This window comes from Nuphar pumila, chromosome 12 (assembly GCF_984573655.1).
Source record: "Nuphar pumila chromosome 12, dmNupPumi1.hap1.1, whole genome shotgun sequence".
NCBI lineage: Eukaryota > Viridiplantae > Streptophyta > Magnoliopsida > Nymphaeales > Nymphaeaceae > Nuphar > Nuphar pumila.
The window spans coordinates 15,220,591-15,241,796 of record NC_143260.1 but is presented as its reverse complement, the minus strand read 5'-3'; the positions used below and the strand labels follow the sequence as shown (position 1 = coordinate 15,241,796).

The 21,206-nt window shown below is 38.2% G+C and overlaps 1 protein-coding gene across 3 annotated transcripts in view; it reads right to left on the bottom strand.

The window, feature by feature from the left end:
• Positions 1 to 3,542: 3,542 nt before the first annotated feature.
• LOC149820094 (DTW domain-containing protein) overlaps positions 3,543 to 21,206 on the bottom strand; it is an 85,036-nt gene continuing 67,372 nt past the window's right edge. Inside the window, exons 5-8 of one of the 3 annotated variants that reach the window (XM_089982494.1) lie at positions 18,821 to 18,930; positions 6,505 to 6,588; positions 3,987 to 4,072; positions 3,543 to 3,888 (exon numbers count right to left, since the gene is read on the bottom strand). In XM_089982494.1, coding sequence (XP_089838620.1) covers positions 3,654 to 3,888; positions 3,987 to 4,072; positions 6,505 to 6,588; positions 18,821 to 18,930 — 515 coding nt within the window. In that variant the 3' untranslated portion in view covers positions 3,543 to 3,653. Of the gene's footprint in view, positions 3,889 to 3,986; positions 4,144 to 6,504; positions 6,589 to 18,820; positions 18,931 to 21,206 lie in introns of those variants that run through there. The other 2 variants (XM_089982495.1, XM_089982496.1) reach the window with 2 other exon arrangements.

The window sequence follows — 21,206 nt, the reverse complement described above, 5'->3', positions numbered from 1 at the left end:
TGGTACCCTCTACCAGGGCATAACTCAGAAGATCGCCTTGTGGGGCAAGTGAAGCGGCTCACCCATGAATAGATGGAAGAGTATCGCCAGAAGGGCTTCTGCTACAAATGTGACGAAGTATGGGTGAAGGGCCTACCTTGGCATCGAGGTACTGCAGACGATGCAAGTACCTAGGAGAATTGGCGAGTTGAGTATCTCGGTTTTGATAGATACTGGGTCAACACACAACTTCTTGTGTGCTCAAACGGCCAAGAGGGCCAAGTATAGGATGACACCTCAACATCCCTTTGAAGTGATAGTTGGAAACATAAGCAAGTTGAGGTGCACCGCCTAATACCTTGGAATCTAGCTCAAGATCCAGGAAATAGCTTTGACTACGGACATGTATGTGCTTTCCACGAAGGGAGTGAACATCGTGTTGGGGATGCAGTGGTTGCAGTTCCTAGAGTCTGTCCGGTGAAACTTCAAGGACATGACCATGGAGTTTGAGTACGATGGATGGCCGGTGGAGATTTGCATGCCTCCTCGAGTGTCTCCCTCTATGGCCGAGTCCAAACAACTCATCATGGTGGTACAGGAAGGCATGTCTCAGATGTATATGATGATGGCAATGGATGGGACGCCCACGGCTCCTGTGCCAACTCGAGGGGACCTAGAAACCCTACTCCAAGAGTTTGATGTTTTTAAAGAGTCAAAGGGTCCCTCAGGGACATATGATCACACTATTTTTGTCGTGTCAGGAGCCAAACTGGCAAATGTTTGATCTTATCGGTACGCACATGTCTAAAAGTTGGAGATTGAACATCTGGTGATGAAGATGATCAAGGACGGAATCATTCAGTCCAACAAGAGTCTCTATTCTTCTCTGGTTCTTTTGGTGAAGGACAAATCTTGGTAGTTATGCATCGATTATAGGGCTCTTAATTAAATTACGGTTAAGGACAAGTACTCTAACCCTGTGATTGATGAGTTGCATGGGTGCACTGTTTTTCAAAGTTAGATCTCATGTCTGGCTATCATATATATGGATGACCCTAGAGGACATCCAGAAGGTAGTGTTTCAGACGGACAATGGACACTACAAGTGCCTTCGATCCCACCAATGCGCCCACCACATTTCAAGGTCTCATGAACGACATCTTTTGGCCCTATTTTGTGTCGGTTCATATTGGTCTTCTTCGATGATATCCTTATCTACACTCCTACCTGAAAAGACCACTTGCAACACTTGTGGATTGCTCTGGATACCCTCGTTGAGCACCGCTTGTATGCCTGACACTCAAAGTGCAGTTTTCGGAAGACATGTGTCCAGAACTTAGGACACATCATCTTAGATCAAGGGTTGGAGGTTGACCACGAAAAGATTTAGGCCATACAGAGCTATCCAGTTCCTCAAACTACCAAGGGACATAGGGATTTCCTTGGCCTTACCGAATACTACAACAAATTTATGCAGGAGTATGTGTAGATCACCTAACCCCTGAATATCTTGAGTCGGGAGTTCACGTGGACATGTATGAAGAAGCAGGTGCAGCGAATAGTGGGGTACTGTGATGTGTCAGAGGGTCAAGTATGAAGCCGCCTCACCCATTGGGTTACTGCAGCCCCTGTTGGTGCCCAACCACGTATGGGAGGACATCTCGATGGACTTCATCAATGAGCTTTCATCCGTCAAGAGAAAGTCCATGATTTTGGTGGTAGTGGATTGTCTATCCAACTATGGGCGCTTCTTTGTCGTGTCTCATCCCTACACCGCCAAGTCCATAGCTAAGTTGTTTACATGGGAGGTGTTTCATCTGCATAGTATGCCTCACATTATAGTTAGTGATTGTGACTCCTTGCTCATCAGCACGTTCTGGGTAGAGTGTTTTTGTTTACAGAGAATAAAGCTGGCAATGAGTATCACAAAACATCCTCAGATGGACAGATAAAGAATGATTGAATTGTTGTTTGGAGGACTACCTTCATGCATTAGTGGGTGACCGACCCAAGACCTAGGTGAGGCTCTAACCTTGAGCGAGTGGTCATACAACACAACCTACCATTCAAACAAGCAACTCTATTCCATGTCGTGTATGAAAGGTCCCCTCCCACTATTACGAAGTATGTTGGAGGTGTTGCACAAGCATATATCATGAAAGCATCAATGCTCAAGAGAGATCAATTATTGTGACTACTATGACACAACATGACTACCGCCCAAGAGCATATGAGATGTGCTTATGACAGAAAGCATCGCCCGCGATAGTTCCAAGTGGGTGACTGTGTGCTCCTTCGATTGTCGCCTCACCAGCAAGGCACTGTCTGACAGGTTCCACACCACAAGCTGGCACCTCAATTCTATGGGTCATTTTCCATCCTAGAGCATATTAGTACAATGACATATCGCTTGGATCTATCGGCCGAAGTTCAAGTCCACCCTATGTTCCATGTTTTGCATTTGAATCCCTACAAGGGAGAGCCACCAAATAAGCGCCTGATCTTGCCCAACCTAGGAGAAGCCTTACATCCACACCCAACTCACATACTAGGCAAACCTTGACACAAACATAACGATCACTTGATCACGAAGGTACTAATGCAATTGGGCATAAGCACAGTAGACAAGGCGACATGGGAAGAAGATGATCAGATCTTGACTCACTTTCTAAAGTTCTCACCTTGAGGACAAGGCGAGTTTGAGGGGTGGATTGTTACAGACCATTTATAGAAGAGACCCAAGCCCCACAACCCGGATCTAAATCCCCCCAAGAATCCCAGCCACAACTGCCCAGGAGTCCCAGCCACACAAGGAACATAGGACATCCCACCTTTTTGGATTCCTACTTGGATTCTCTTTCTCATTTCTCTTTTGGACTCTTTGCTTTCTTAAGACTCTTGATTCTTTTTTACTCTTTAGTAGCTTACATGTAGGTCGGTTTTGGATGTAATCTTTAATGAAGTTTATTGAGTGAATCTTCATTCTTCGTTCTTATTCGTGATTTCCAACCCCGAAGGATCGATATTCTCCCTCCACACATCCCTACCATCTTGCCTATGCAGGATGTTGGTTAGGAGAGATCGATTTTCTCCGTCCTTGCCGACGCCCCCTCCTAGGATTCACACCCCAGGCAAAACCTTCATGCAACCCTGCAGAACCGACCCTCCCTGAGGAAGGGGTTCTGACACTAATACTTTGATGGAAATGCAACAAAGGGATAAAAAATAGAACTGAATAAAAATTTTCAGTAAAGAGATATTCTAAAAACAAGCTGTACATGTAAAAAGAGAGAAAACTTGGGAATATAATAAAATTGTTAAGGTCATTTGACATGCTATAGGATAGTTTGAAATAAATATTTTCCAAGCAATGATGACGGATTAGCCATTAAATGATGATATTTGTAATGGCTTCTCAGAAAACACATATTAACAACATAATATTTTTGAAAAATTGTGATTTAGCATTGGCTGTATTAAAGTTCCATACAAATGCAGTAAAAATGTATGGTAAGACACGGAGGCCTTCAGACAGTAGAGAAAAGCAGCAGGAAACAAAGCCGTTAACCAAAAGAGGAAGGCCAATTCATTCAGAAACTGAAGGATATATTGAGTGCTCGATGAATAACTACACAAAACAAGGGAAATGTTTACAGTGAAAAGAGCCAATGGAATCAAAATTTGGTAGGCTCATGGTGGCAGCTGCTTGCTCGTTTAGTCCGTGTAATGGACCTACCCATACGAAGACGCCGATTTGTAAGTGCCTTAAGAAGAATCTCCAAAGCATCATTCAAAGCTTCTGCTGTTCTATCAAGCCCCAAAAGAGACAGCTGAGGCAGCTGGTGCAGTTCACTTAAAAGGTCAACGGCAGCAGCTGCAGTACATGAACGATCCCCTGAAGGCTGAGGCCTGTTTCACAAGCATCGATACCAACAAGGACACAAGTCAGAATTCAGAAAGAATACAAGCCTCAATGCCACAACTGGGAGCAACAAATGCTGCAAAACCTTAGCTTGTGCATAACTGATGTGCTTGGAATGACTAAAGAAATGGAGTTGAGAGCTTCCTCTCCCCACACCGTTGTTGCACGATGCTGTACCATCCAAACAACTCTCAGTAATTGCAATTAAGCAGTGCCCACTAGGGAATCAACCAACAAACATACTGCACCAAATCAATCCAAACGAAGGTGATCTTCACCATATCACATCATTAGACAGCAGTTAAATTCATGGGAATTTAAAAGCATGGTTATAATAGATGGATGAGCTTTGCATTATATACATATCCACATACATTTGACTCATTACTACATTTTATTATGCACATAAACCATTTAAGCTTTCGGAAACTTTGTATTTTTCTTTCAACAGGTGAATAGGCATAATACACACAAATCAAATAATAAAATATATCAATGAAACATGATGGTAGTAATAGGAAAGCATCACATGTTCCCTGCACACACAAGGCCTCCTCAATTTATGTCATGGGATCATTCAATCAATTACTTTATACGTCCAGTTCCATAACTGCGCAATGCAGTGTGATTGCAACCAATTTCACATCATTTTATGCAAAGATAATATGAGCTGTGATTAAAAATAAGCAGTCTCGAGATTTCAGCATTCTTCATGGCAGTAAGATGCCGGCAAAAAGTGTAAATTCATGGGAGAGAAGAAGTGGCAAAAGCTGCATGATTCTCTCCACAGTAGTTATTTGATGTGGGTAACCAGTATGACAAAATAACTTGAAAAGAAAATAATCAAAGACAGCAAGAAGAACCCTAATTCAAACATCTCGAGCTTTCCAAAAATGCTAAAGAAATTGAGTTAACTGTCTAGTCGGTAAGGAATGCAAGAAACAGCAGCCAATTAAAAAAAACAGAGAAAATTATTTGAGAATGATAACATGGTGGAGAGAGAGAGAGAGAGGTGGAGAAAAAATTAACAAACTTTAGCTTGGAAACTCAATGATATACCATTTGGTGGAGATAGATTCACTTGGGATAATAAGTGAAAGAAGCCATGTTTGAAAAAAAAAATATTCTGGTGCCCCGTGAATGTATGGATTGCATTTATGATTTGAAAGGGTTTTAAAATATCGCTAAAGATGATGGTAATGGATCATAATATGATTTGTAGCCAGTGGGACGATAAGAAGACAAGAAGCCCTGTTATATTTGAAATATTGTGAGAAAGAATTCTTGTTTTTGATGGCCTAACCAAGTTCCGGTGGAAGAAGAAGGCAGAAGGAAGATGGTAGTAGTTTAAAGTTACGGCTCAATAAAGCTTTCAAGAAGAAAAACCTTAGAATGGCTGAAACAGCATGGTAAAGATCCAATGGAACACATTCAGACATGGGAAGCTGAATTGCAGAACATTTAGATGAATTGCATATTATACATGCAGCAGGTGAATGCTCCCAGTTTGGAGTTGTTGAATTAGTTAATTTTTCCAATGGCATATTCTAAAATAATGGAAACAGTGGTTGCAATCACAAATCTCTTTGATGAATGTACAGGATCAACACTGCAGATTCTTTTATCAAAACTGCAGATTCTTTCATCAAAACTGCAGATTCTTTCATCAAAACTGCAGTACTTCATGGGTTGCCAGAAAATGGCAGGAATTCAAAAAAGTGGTTGTTTTCTTATTATTCACTGGTAGGAAAATGGTCAAGGCGGAGCTCTCGACCTCAATAGGCCTATCCGTCTGCTTTCCATCAGTCACCCTGCTAAAAACTGGGTTTACATGTGAGAAAAGCTATGTCACATAGGTGCGGGTGCGGGTGCGGGTACGGATGCGGATGCGGATGCGGATGCGGATGCGGTACTTTAAAAAAACTTGGGTGTAGGGGTGCAGGAAGGATATATATAATGTTTAACAGTTTTGAGTTAACACTGTGTATTTGTGTGCATTTATGTATTTATATATATAATATAGATAAAAATGGACTTGATTAGGGTTAACTGAATCTACTTTTTTGATAGAAATGGACCTCAGTGTGGTTGACTTCACCTAACATAAAGGAAGCTGTGTCCAAGTGTCGCACCCCCCTGGGTGCGGGTGCGGTGCCCTGTTAGAAGAGTCCATGTGACATAGGAGAAAAGCTGTCCAACTCAAAACCCCAAATCCCACCACTAAAGAACCTTATGTAAATAATGACGCAGTCAAAGAAACATTACCACATAGTTTTTCAGTAAAAGAGATCTAAGATAGTAAAGTAAGCAAATTGTCTATAAATGTAAAAACAGAAGACTGACTGTTCAAGAAATAAAATATAGAAGAAGCAATAAATACAGCTTCAAAAAATCATTGTTGAAGCTTACATATAAGCACAAGTTTTTCTATTAGAGCATTATTATCACATATGTGGTCTACAATCAAAGTATCATGGCACTAATAAGTAATAAATGATACAAAAAACAAATCATACTCTGAAAAAATATATATTTTGAACATGATAGTACATCCAATATGAATATATGATTTGATCTGTCATAATCAGAAGACTCAATTTTACCTTCAAGCGCCTAAACATTGCAGCAGAATTATTCCACGTGCCATCTATCAATACAAAGTTCATTACTGGCATCTCGCCATCCACCTAAAAACTTTCAGAAATTATTGTCTGATCATCTTTACAAAAGGGGTTGATACCAGGAAAAGAAAAAAGAAATTAAAGAGACATGCTAATGTGACATCATGCCATCCACTATTGCAAATGAATTGATCACCATATTGTTCAGGTATCTAACCTGCAAAGATTTTATAGACATGTTTCTCTCTTGTCTTTTCCAATACAAAGAGCCAGAATCACAGCCAAAAACATGAAAATATTATACAACAACCTATTCCATTATGCACAGCTTCTTCTTTACTTCTCTTGGAATGTCTGTAATAGACTAGATAAATCTACCCCAAGAAGTGTCAATCTTCTCTTGGAATCAGAAACCTAACTGGATATGTGTTAAGAGGAGGCTAGCTTTTTGTACATGATGGTCAGTGGTTGTTCATATTTGTCAGGGGTATTTTTCTCAAGGGTATTTGAGTGATTTGTCAATCAACAGAATGGGAAAAGATGATCATTGAAATGATAATGGAAGAAGCATAAGCTATCAATTCTTTTGGAAGATCAGAATTCCCAAAAGAGGTCTATGGGATCATATGGTTACTTGTCATCTTTATGCCAATTCTATTGAATTGTTTCAAAACCCAATAAGAATCAATGAGCCTCCTCTCTGTCATGAAACCTTGCTTTGAATTTCATGGTGCAAAAGCCAAAGTGTTTGAATGGTGGTTCCTCATTGAACCTCCATTCAGTCACGGTGAGTCAAGTATTATCACTGTGCTGAAGTGTAAAAGTGGGCCCACCAGCCCAGCCATCTTCGATTGAAGGAAGTTGGTCATTCATTAATATACTGTTAGAGCTAGGGGCATTGGAAACTTCACATCGGGGCTTCTGAATAGCAGTCTTTCTGTCAAAGTGGCATACTTGAAGCTTTTTTGCAATTTATTGAGTGAATGATGCCAAATCCAAATTGTTTTTTTTAATATGCTTTAGATTTTAGGGGTTTTGTATTTTTAATCCCTATTTTTGCAATTTATCAAGTGAATGATGCTAAATCTGATTTTTTTTTTATATGCTTTAGATTTTAGAGGTTTTGTATTTTAATCCTTATTTTTATAATTTATTAAGTGTATGATGCTATATACAAATTTTTTATACGCTTTAAATTTTAAGGGTTTTGTATTTTAATCTATATATTTGCAATTTATTGAATGAATGATGCTAAATTTGATTTTTTTTTCTGGATATGCTTTAGAGTTTAGGAGATTTGTCATTTAATCTCTATTTTAGCAATTTATTGGGTGAATGATGTTAAATCCGGCTTTAGATTTTAGGAGTTTTGTATTTTCAGCATAGTTGGCAAACTCGGAGATCTGACTCAGAAATCGCCAAAGTCGGATTGGATCGTCAACTTATTGGGTCACCAATTCAACCAAATCCTGGTTTAACCATGATCGTGAATCGGTCTGGAATCGCCCAACTCGACAACCCAGCAAGTTAGTCCTGAATCGTCTGATTCAGGACTGAGACGAAATGAACCGATTTGGCACAGAGTCGACAAGTCAGATCTGTTTTTTGAACCGGTTCGCCCAATATAAATTGTTGATTTAATAATTTTCTTTAGATCAATGATTTGACATGTGCTACCTCTGATTTTGGTCAACCTTTAGCAGTGAAGACTAGAACCAAAGAACTACCAGGTGCATAGATATTGTGTTTGTTAAGAACATGGGGAATGTACTCCTTGAATTGCGAAAAATTGCAATACACATCCTTAGCCATACTTGTTCCTCCAGTGGATGTGAGTCGAATTGGAGAACATTTGACCAAGTGCATACAAAGAGGCGCAATAGGTTGCAGCAAAAACGATTGATGATCTAATTTATGTTCATTACAACTTGAGACTGAGGGAGAAGTCTTGAGTGTTGGAAACTCCAATCCTGTGTCACTGGACAATATTTTCTTAGACAATCCAATTGACTCTTGGATCATACAAGATGTGGAAAATGGTGTAGCTGGTGAAGTGTCTGTTATTTGTTTATTTGATCAATTTAAGCTCTACTTAATAATTTAAATGTCTTACCCTTTTGTCAGTTTATAATGAACATTTTATTTGAGTAGGACTATGCTTTTCTTTTACAAATGTAGGATGATGATTCTCAACAAGAGAATATGGACATGGAATTGGTAAGGTGTGAGAAGAAAATAATAAAGATCAAGAAAATGGAGGTGTTGGCTCATCAACACAAGTGAATGCTACTAATGATGGATTTGGTGTCGAGTGGAGTTGATGGAGAAGATGATTTATACTCTTAAGTCCAAACATAGAACCTTTTTTTGAGGCTTTGAGTCTTTTGTTTGGAGAACATGTACCCATTCTTGATATGCTTATATTGATTTTTATAAGACATGCACACATAAGAAATTTATTTAACACTTATTGATAGGCATCTAATAAGTCATATCATGTACCCCCCATGGAACAAGGAAAACATCATAATACGAGCGCATAACAAGTTATTCTCATTATGAAATAAATTATATTTTAACGTAAAAGAAAACATATACAGAATTTTATTTTTTTTAAAAGGTGAATCAAATCTAAAACAAATCCATGGAAGATAAATCCTCTTTCATATATTTTAGAGTAAACATATAGATCTAATCTTTTTTCATGGATTTCCATCAAAATCATGCATGAAAAACCCATCTATTCAATTTCTCATTTGATTCAAGAGAGGAAACCCGTACCTTTATGTGAATCGAAAAGAAACAAGGAAAACAATTGGTGAAAAGGCTGGAAAAGAAGGCTCCTCCTTTCTCTCTCCTCTTTATTTTTCCCCTTTCTCTCTTCTTTCTCTTTTTTTTTTTTTGAGGCTTAAAGAGCCAAAGAGGAGAGTGACTCGCCCCCCCCCCCCCTTCTACAGACCTCTCTAGATGGGCTGGAGAAGGAGAGTTTCCTCCTTTGAGGACTCTCACTCTTTCTAAAATTTTCAAAACTGCTTTTTAGGTTGAATTTTCAAAGTTTCCAATTTTTTAAAAGGTCTTTCTAAAACTTACTTTAGCCTACTTAGGCATGTATAAGGACTCTTTTAAGAAGTCTTAATCATCCATATAATTAAAAATTTGGAATTGAATAAAATTAATTAATTAATTAGTATTAAATAATTATCTAAAAGTTTTCAAAAATAGTCAAATTAACTTGGGAGACTTCTTAACCTTAATTAACTCTAATTTAAAGTTTTTTAATGAATTTTCTCCAAAAATCTAAATAAATTTTGGACTGAACCAAATCCAGAATAATATGGGTCTTGGATAGAATCCAGATCCATATTAATTTGGATGAAATCCACCGGATCGAGTCCGATCCAAATCTAGATCTGAACCGGTAAACTACTTCTTTAGAAAAACGCAATTTTCGGGAAAATCAAAACTCGAATTCGGAAAACATATCGTTGCGCTCGGCATTCTGAGATGCATCCAACGATATATAACATGACTATAAAATTCTGAATTTTTACCAAAAAATAACCTGAATTTCGCTTGAATTTAAAGGTCAAAAATAAAAGTCTTTTCTACATTTGAAGTTGCTCGTTTAGACCTAGTTGATGAAACTTGGGTCAAGCTCAGACTCAAAAGCATTAGTCTAATATCGAGGTTCAAACGATTTTTCTCCCACATAGGTGAATTCTTCCCGCACAATACAAGCAACTCCAATTTTATTCTGCCATTTAAGCTTGATGGAAGCAATAACATCATTAGGACGGGACATTTGGAAACATTCATAAAAGGTCAAAGTTTGTGGGGATACGTAGGTACTATTCTTGAACCCACTCGTAAAATTACAATATGTGAAAATGGTGTCGAGAGAAGTCTCGAAGAAAAGGACAAAGCAATGAAAGAATATTACAAAAAAATAGATGAATAGGACATGAAAAATGCCAAGATTCTTTTATAGATGCTAAGTGGAGTTGAGATAAAAATTGTCTTAAATCTTTTGTATTACAAAAAGGCAAATGAAGCATGGGAATATCTTTGAGGTATATTTACCAAAAAATATATGGCTCATAAGTATTATCTCTAAAAAAAACTACAAATATTAAACAAGGAGATAAGAATGTAAAAGATTATTTTATGGAGTTATCATCAATTTGGACTCAACTTGCTCAATTTGAACCCAAATGGCAAGGTAAGTATATTGAAATGCAGAGAGTTCAAGTTAAAGAAGATAGACTCTTTGCATTTCTTTATGGATTGAGACCCGAGTTTAAACAAACTAGGACTTCATTGCTATCATCCTCATCGCCTCCTCCTATTCATGAGATTCTCACTAAACTTGGTGGAGAAGAGACTAGGCTAAACATGAGTAAGAATGATAGTGTTCTTGCTATTTCTAGCAATGGTCAAGAAGAGGATTGCGCGCTTGCCGCCTCCAAACCGAGACATTATATCAAGCCATATAGATCTCGTCATTTTAACAAGAATAGAGGAGAATAAAAAATAATTTGTCATAATTGTCATGAGCCTGGCCATATTAGGCCTCATTGTCCTGTATTCAAGGACTATAGGCCTCAAGAAAAACGAGTTGTCGTTGTAACGTACCAAAATTTCAAACTTATAAACTTTTAAAAATACTTAGAAAACCTTTCATTTTTCAGAGTTTTTATCAGCAAAAACGAGTTTTTTGAAAAGCAAAACAAGTTGACAACTTTGAGCACGTTACCGTAAAAATCTATCATCAAGCTATCATTATCAAAAGCATTTTAACAAGACAATTAGTAAGCCAAATATTTATTATGAAAACTATCAGTTGTACAAAAGTTAGGGTTTTTCCTTATACAAAACTCCAACAGGTGTCCCAGATACAAAACTGCGAGCAGAGGAGTGAAGTCTCAAGCCATCTCGCATCCCGCCATCGGTTGTCTGAAGAAAACCTACTCATCACTTGCGCCCATAAAATGGGTCAGCTTCACGAAAAACTGATAGGTACGCAAGCAAGACAATAGAGAACCAAAATTAAAGCAAGATATATTATACTAACATGATAAACAATTTTAAACAGTAATTTAAGCTACACTAGCATGAACAGTTAACTCTGCAGAAAATAATATATTTCTAGCATGTACAATTGGTTCCACAAGTAGAGAACAATTAACTAAAGCAATTAACAAACGTAGATCATAAGCATATACAATCAGCAATTCATCCATCAAAAATGCACATTTAAGCAGAAATTGTGAACATGATATTCTTTGTTTCAATATTAGTTGGCCAGTGGGTATGCACAAACGTGAAACATAAAAACAGTCGAGACTGAACCGGGGGTTTATTATGCTATGTATTTTATGATACCCCGGATCAGTGACCAACAGAGGATTCTCCAAAGGCCACTCGTTCGAAGGATGCATCCATCTTCTGCAAAAGTCCATGGGATCTACCGCATAGGATAATTTCAAGTAGTCCCGTCCCCTAACTCCGATGACTGGGGACACCGAGTCATTTGTCCGAGAGGTAGTTGTTAACAACCTGCCCATCAAAGTTTTTATACCATCCATCCTCTTCCTTGATGGAAAACAAGAGGCGAATGGGCGCGTTAGGGGTTACTTAACTGATGTCTCATCTTATATGCTCTGGTCTTTCAGGTGAATTATCACCATTTTATATGATTTCAACAAAGTGTTCGTCGCACGTTTCGAGAATGCCATCAACCTCTCATCTTACTCATCGTAGTACAAACATACCGTACATATCTAAAAGTACGGCTACGATGAGAAGGGTATGAGTTTCTAAAAAAGAAATCACAACTTAAATGTGTTGTGAAAGAAAAGATGCAACAAATATTTAGTTTGTCTTGACATGCTTTGGTCTTTCAGACCAACTTGAGCATCTTGCCTATGAAGGCAAAACATCTTTATGTAAATGATTTTTCACACTGTGTCATTTGCACGCTTCGAAGTTACCACAAACCTCTCATCCTACTCATCGTAGTACAAACATATCTTCCCTGTCTAAAGGTACAGCTATGATGATAGAGGCATGGGTTTCTCAAAGGATAACCTAACATAGAGTTTCACAAGTACATGCTGAAAGAAATTCAAATATTAACATGCTTAGACTTGCGAAACAGGAAACAACATGCATGGTTTAGAATCTCTATGAATCTGAAATACTTCTCCCAAGTGTACCAACTTGAGGAAAAGCTAGTTGCTAAGTTGCAACCCACAACACTCTCTAACTTTGCTTCGCAAGACTACGTACCCAAGATGCCAAAATCCGTGTAAGGAAACCTCCTCTCAAGACCGTAACACCTATACGTAAATTCACATCTTTTTCGAAAAGAGCAAAAATGGTATGTGCTATTGCGTGCCATGCGAGACTTGCATTTAAGGAGTAACAAGTACCCAAAAATATTAGTCTACGATCTAAGGGAGCCAGCAAGGAGAAACAAGAGCATAAATGCAAAAGCAACCTGTGCACGTAAAGTGCGACGGTGAAGTAAAGACAAGAACAGTAAAGACAGAAAGCAGTAAAGACGAAAAAGTAAAAGCCTTTGCATATCAAGCGTGGTGGCAACAGAAAATAGTAAAGACAGAAAAGTAAATGTGAAAAGAAATGCCTGGGCACATCAAGCGAGGTGGCAACGAAAAGCAGTAAAGACAAAAGTAAATGCGAAAAGAAAAGCCTGGGCACATCAAGCGCAACGGCAACGGAAAGCAGTAAAGACCGAAAAGTAAATGCGAAAAGAAAAGCATGGGCACATCAAGCAGCGGCAACAAAAAAGTAAATACGGAAAAGAAAAGTCTGGGCATATCAAGCATGGTGACAACAGAAAGAAGTAAAGATAAAAAAGTAAAAAGGACAAGGATCGTGAAACCGCGTCCTTGAGTTAAAGGCATACATATATAGATATACATATACATATATATTGTCCTTGGTCCTTTCTTTTCCATTTTTAATTCTTTTAATTATAATTGCTTTAATTTTTAATTCATCCATTGTCCTTTACGTAACTTTCCCCTACCTTGGGCGTGTTGCCTGCGTTGGGTGGCCGGAACACGAGCAGGAGAGATAGAGTGCTCGAGAAGAAAACAAAGAGCGGGGGAGAGAGGGTGTCGGCATCAGGGTGGACATGGCGGAGGATCTGGGGGTCGGCTGGAGATCGCCGGCAAAAGGGGGCTCCGACGAGCTGAGGGAGGAAGAGGAACGGGGTGAGAGGCATGGCGTGGGGCGGAGGCAGGGCGACCGGAGCGAGAGGAAGGCAGGGGGAGCAGGGTTTGAGAAACCCTTGCACCCCCACCCCCCGCTTTAAATAAGCACGGGAGAGACAACGGCGTACCCGGGTTCGGGTATGGATCAGATCTGGATCTAACCCAGGTCCAACTTTTTTTTTTTGAAAAATCATGGGTTTATCGTCCCGACCTCGTCAAAACAAGACGAAGATACTCTGAATCTCAAAGATCTCACCAAATCATTATCCCAATTAACAGAGGCATTGCAACCATTGCTTAAAGGATCTACCTCAGGAGCGGCCATTGCATCCTCTTCTACTCTTGGTATATGCTTTTGGCTTCTTGATTCGAGAGCTTTATTTCATATGACCCCACACAAGTCTATTTTATCTGAGTGTCAATATAACTCAAATGCATCCTTTGTTTCCACTGCCGATGGAACTTCCCTAAAAATAGAGGGTGTTGAAAATTTTAAAAATGATTTGACAAAACACAAGTTTTATATTTCAAAAGTAAGACTTATACCAAAACTTCATCTTAATTTACTTTTTGTTTATCAAATCTCGGATCATGGATGTGATGTCATTTTCTCATCAAATAAATGTTGGGTGCAGTATCGTCAGTCGGGAAAATTGATTGGGGAAGGTTCTAGGCTAGGAGATTTTTATTATATGAACTTCATTTGTATTCCAAAGAAATCAATTTGTAATATTGCCCAAACAAAAGATATAAAAATTTGGCATCATAGACTTCAACATCCAAATATAAGGAAATTGAATTTTGAACCTATTACTAAGGATCTTTGTAAAGATAATTTTGAATGTAAAGAATGTTTACTTGAAAAAATGACATCCTTACCTTATGAACAAAGAACCTTTTTCTCTTCAATGCCTTTAGAGTTGGTTCATTCGGATATGTGGGGTCCTGCTCTGGTGATTTCTAAAGAAGGATTCTTCTACTATGTTGTGTTTGTTGATGATTTGTAAGTCTGATGTTATTTGCAACCTTCAAAACTTTCCATAACACGATTAAAAATAAATTTGAAAGCAAGATCGAAATTCTCAAAACCGACTCTGAGAGAGAATATTTGTCAAATGATTTTAAACAGTTTTTAAAAAATGAAGGAATTTTGCATCAGAGATCGTGTCCTAGAACTCCACAACAAAACGACATTTCAGAAAGAAAACATAGACATATTATGGAAACTACAAGGACAACTTTATTTATTAAGAATTTTTCTACAGGTATTATAAGTTTACTTTTATATATTGATGACATGTTGATTACAGGAAGTGACAAAGAAGGAATCAAGAAAGTAAAACAGTTTTTGAAAAATTCTTTTGAAATGACTGATCTTGGTATCTAACATACTTTCTTGGTATAGAAGTATCATACTCTAACAGAAGGTATATATTTTCACAAACAAAATTTGCTTTAGATATCATTGACAGGTCAGGATTATCAGATGACAAAGTTGTTGACATCCCAAAGATTGTCGGAATGAATATGTGAGCTGATGATGGAGTCCCTTTGGACAATCCAACTCCTTTCAGACAGCTCGTGGGATGTCTCATGTATTTGAGTATTACAAGACTAGACATAGATCATGTTGTACATATAGCCAGTCAATTCCAACATGCTCCAACATCAGCTCATATGAGTGCAGTCATAAGAATTATCAAATACATCAAAGGCACAATAAATAAGGGAGTTTTTCAATCACCTTCCTCCTCATTAGATCTTATTGCATGCTCAGATGTTGATTGGGGAGGAGATCCAAATAATAGGCGCTCAACAACTTTATTTTGCATAGTTTTAGGTGAATCCTTTATTTCATGAAAGTGCAAGAAACAACAAAAGGTGTCACTATCATCTACGAAAGTTGAATATAGAGCAATGGTGACTACTACCATGGAAATCGTGTGGCTCAAACAACTAATTTTAGATATGGGAATTCATCTTCAGAATCCTACAAGATTATGTTGTGACAACAAGAGCTCTATATACATTGCTCGAAATCATACGTTTCACGAAAGAACTAAGCATATAGAGATGGACTGCCACTTCGTTTGTGAAGAATACGTAAAAAAGATCATTGATCTTTCCTATGTGACATCAGAATATTAACTTGCTGATTTCTTCACCAAGGCACTGTGCTCACCAAGATTCAATTCTCTACTTGACAAACTTTCGGTGATTGCACCATAAGTTTGGGGGGGACTGTTAGAATATCACATGTTATATATATGTATATATATGTATGTATGTATTTAAAGTATATACGTATATAAAAGAAATACATTTTGTAATACTTCTTTTTTATCTTTTTTATTTTTTGCTTTTTTTGTCTTTTTAGTCAAGTCACAGTTAACATAGTTGACTGACTTGAATAGTCGTTGGGTTGTTCCCAACGGCTCTAATTAGAGACGTTGGGAAGTAGCCCAACGGCTACAGCATGTGTTCAGTCTATAAATAAGGGGTCATTACCCCATTGTAAATTAGTTTTTTTGTGAGGTTCCTCTTTCAATAATATTTGATATTCTTGTGCCTTAGTGCACGTTTTGATATTTGTGCCTTAGAGCACTTTGTGTTATTTTCGCTTTAGCGCATTTGATGAATGAATGTTCTTATCAAGTTTTTTGTAAACTTGATTATTTATGAGATTCTTCATAGTCGCCCCACCAGCAAGGGACAGTACGACGAGTACAGCAACACAAGTTGGCACCCCGCTTCTACGGGCCTTTTCCCATCTTGAAGAGGGTCGGCACAATGACTTATCGCTTAGACCTACCAACATGAGCCCAGGTTCACCCTGTATTCCATATCTCACGCCTTAAGCCATACAAAGAAAAGCCGCCCAACGGGAGTTCGGCCTTACCTAACCTAGGTGATGCCTAGCCTTATCCATTTAGAGCTCTTGAGAAGAGGAGACGAAAGAATGTTGGTCGCTTAGTTACTGAGGTGTTAGTGCAGTGGACCGGGAGTGGGGTTGACGAATCGACCTATGAAGAGGAAGAACGGATAGTTGCTGAGTATCCGGAGTTTCCACCTTGAGGACAATGCGTGTTTGAGAGGGGTGGATTGTTACAAACCGCACATGCTCCAAGTCTGACCCATAGATCCTCACCAGATCCGCCCAACTGGAGTTTGTCCCGCCCAATTGGGATTATGCAAGAGAGAGAGAGATCTCCTTTTCCCAAGATTCTATGAGTAACACACTCAGCCTGGAGTCCTGCTCAGGCTGGGACCCTAGTGAGACGCCCCCCTAAAATCTCATCCAGGGTGGGATTGTGGATGCATTTTACCCTGTTATTCCTCTTTGTTTCTATAAATAGACATGCATAGTTACTTTATTTCTTAATGAGATTTATTGAGTTCAACCTCTAAATTTTGTTCTTGGTTTGTGTGATTACTCCCTTGAGGAAAGATTTTGCTCCCTCACCCATCTGTCCATCCCTACTCATCATCGGCTCATTGGGAACGTGTTTCTCCCTTCTAGTCAACGCCCTCGCCTCCCGCCCCCACCATCAGCCTCGATTTTTGAGCCTGCTAGGTGAGATTTTCATCTCTCTTCCTATTGATTTCCCTTGGTTGTGTCCCCCTGCCCTGGGATGCACCCTAGCCATTCGCCCCCCTTCCACGCATCTCTGGTCGTGTCCCCTACTCTAGGACATGCCTCTCTCATTTTCCTTGCTTAGCCATTCCCAGCCCCCCCCCTATGACATGTACCAAGCGACTCCTTGTCCTTGTGCAGCGTGTCAGCATCCACCCGAACATGCCTTCATGCTCAGCACTGCTGATACCACTAATGCTGCACCATCCCAGCTTGTTGCCTGGTCATGGCTGCCCCTTTCGCAGCCTGCACGGGTTTCCCCAAGTTGCGCCCCACCCCGTTAAGCGTACCTGATCTACTAGGGCCAACCTCCCAGGGATCGGACCTTGACATAATGTTGAGAATCACTTTTGCACAAGTACTAAAAATTTCAAAAAACTAATAGAGGAGAAAATACTTCAATGGCTTTCAAGCCATTTCCATGATTATAGGATTAATTAAGAAAATTTCTTGCTTGCATACACCTCAATACAATGGTATGTCTGCAGAAAAGCCACACTCAAATTGCAAACTCCCTTCAAAGTATTGACGAATCAAGTATTGATCGTTGTAGCAAGAGGGACTCGTGTTGGTTCACCTATTTTCTAGTGTGGATGATCAATCCAAAAGTTGAGCTTCAAGTCCATTTTTTTGAGGTTAGCTTGGCTTTGGTAAAAGTGATTTCAAATAAGCAAATAAACTATCTAGAAGTGACATTAGCTTGTATGGATCTTTGATGTTTAGAAGGAAGGCCCTCTTTAACATAGTAGGTTGGAGCTAATGTACACATCTAAACCTACTTAGAGTAAATGATGTCCTAGGTCCATTTCTTAGTAGGAAAGATTGACATGTCTTAACCCTATGTTTCTATATTTTAATAAATTGCTTAAAATGTTCAATGTCACTATGATTCATGGTGAGGTCAAGTCCAACTACACTAACTCTTCATGTTTCTAGATTGTTTAGGGAAACCTACTTGTTTACAATTAAAACAAGTGAGATGATCATTCTTAACAACCATTTGCTGTCATTTGGTAGATTTGCATATTAGCCCTATTGGGCTCTGTTCTATCTCTTTCCTGTCTGATAATTCTTTACTTTAGATCTAATAATGGGACTACCCGTGTTAGAGATCTGCCATTTATCAGCCCAGACCATTTCAGGTACTATGACAATCAGACAAGTGTATTTGTTCGCTTATGTTGATTATCCAGAAATTCATACACTAATAAACTCCTTTTGGAGAGTGGTCTGGTCTGAAAATACTTTTGCATGACCAAATAATCTTGCATGCAAAATATGTTTTAAAAAAAAGGATCCAAACAATTGCCACTACAATATGAACTTTCAGCATGTAATCAATACACAAATTAAAACAAAAACATTACTTGGAAAATTTCATAAGTATTATGGGAATGAAGTTTTTATTAGAAGTATAGGGACATACCTGAGTAATTTGCTCCTCAATATTTCTTGTAACACCACCAAAGTTGATATCCTTCACAGATTGTGAAGATGCATCTTGACTAGGATAAAGACACCAAACCATACATCTCCCTGACCACAAGAATTTTAAATGCAAGGTTGCTAATAGCAGTGAACAATGTGCTAGTTTGATAGTAAAGCACACGGGATATATTAATAAGCACCAGGATAATTGCGATCAATTCATAGTGCAGATGATCTGTCCCAAATGTTTAATTTTGTTTATGAACCTTTGTTCATGTCCATTTTTTCTAAAGGATAGAACAAACTTCATCTCAAAAGTGGACAAAACATAACCTAAGAGAGAATAGATACAAAAAGGGAGAGCTTAAGACAGCAAAAGGAAAAGGGGGCTTTGTTGAATGATGGTTACAAAGTACTTGTATCATCCGAGTGCACAACGAGCATGGTAGACTTCATCAGTATCCAAACAAATTGCTGAATCAAGTCTATAGATCTCATATATTCTTGATCTTAGCAAAATATTTAGATACGGTCTTGTCATCCTTATTTCAATGTAGTAGTTCATATCTAAGATTCATCAAGCTGGCCTACGAGACCTGGCATAAGATTTCAACTTATTCCATGAGTTAGCTGTTGAAACAAGGCCTATCACTTGGGATAGGACTTCTTCAGACAGGCTGGAATTAATCCACTTGATTAAGGCTTCGTCTTTGGTCGTCCACTCTTCAAATGCAATGTTCTCGACTTTCTTTGTTTTTGGTTGTTTCCCACTTTGAGATAGGGCTGCACAACGAGCTGAGCTAGCTCAGGCTCAGCTCGAACTCCTTCAAAAAAATAAATGAGCTAAGCTTGAACAAGGGCTCAGACTCAATAAAAATAAATGACCAAGCTTGAACAGGCAATCCAGCTCGATTAGCTTGATTAAGCTCGGTTCATATAGTTAATAATGTGTTTAGATTTAGTATATGTATATTTTGTTGATAATACATACAACAAAAGAAGTTTCACCGTAACGGTTAAAGCATTGGGTAGTGTTGTGAAAAGTGTTGAGGCGTAGCGAGGGACTCCACCAAAAACTGAGGCGAGGTGTAAGCCTCTAGGCGTAAACGTAAAGTGTAAGCTTCAAAAAAAAATGAAAACTTAAAAAAACTATAAAAAATATCTAAAACTACAAATAAATTAAAAAATACTTTATTGGTGAAGCAACAACCAATAAGAAATAGAAAATCTAAAATAAATACTAAAACTAATTACATAATGTGTAATGTCCAAAATATCCCTAATGGGTTTCACTTATTACATATGCAAACAATAAGTATATATATATATATATATATATATATATATATATATATATATATATATATATACTTTTAACATTTAACAACACCAACCTCCGTGTTGACTGCAAGATTTGTTTTATGTTCTTTTGCATATAACTGGACTGTAAAGACTAAGCTTAAGCTTTCATGAGGTACAAAGGGCCTCGCCTCAAGGCGAGGCGCGCCTTTTGCGCCTTAAGGCATGCTTTTAACAACACTGGAATTGGGCTTTCTCATAAGAGTGTTGGGTTTGAATCCCAGTAGTCTTGCTTTAAGTCCAAAGCATTTTTTAAGTACAGATGATCAGCTCAAACCCAGCCAAGCTTAACTCGAGCTAGACTCAAGCTGGTCACATCACCAAATCTTCACAAGAGGGAAGATGAGAGAAAAGAAAAGGAAGAGGCTTCAACAAATATTCTCCACACATCTTCCTCATGGGTCGTGGGTTACTTTTATATCAAGATTGGAATACATTCCAAGAATACCCTTAATTAGAACACAAAATAAAGATATGGTAGAGGGGCAAGAATAGAAACATAAAATACAAAAAATATTACATAAAGAAGAGAACCCAAACACGTCAATCTGAATCTGGATCCAAATCCGGAACGTCACGTCTCAATAACCTCCCTTGTAATGAAATGGCGGTCTTCCACAAAAGCACTTAAATATCTCAAAAGAGTGTCTATTAGAGACACTTCAAACAAAACCCATAAGAGGGTATAAATGAAAGAACACAAATGAAATAATAAAATCTTTATTTATGACAAAAAAATGCTTAAGAAGCATTGTTCCATACAATGGAGGGGTTCACCCCTTATAGCTAGTCAAGTTCTAACTAAGAACTTGACTAGATTATATATCTAGTTCAAACTGAACTAGATACATAAATAGAAAAAATAAAAAATAAAAAAGGTAATAAAAATATATATAATAATATTATTATATATATGTTACAATTTATGTTTTAACATTCTCCCTCAAACTTACGGTACAATGAGTGAAAGTTTGTCTAAGAGAAAGTGAAATCTGAGAGCATCGAGAGGCTTTGTGAAGAAGTCT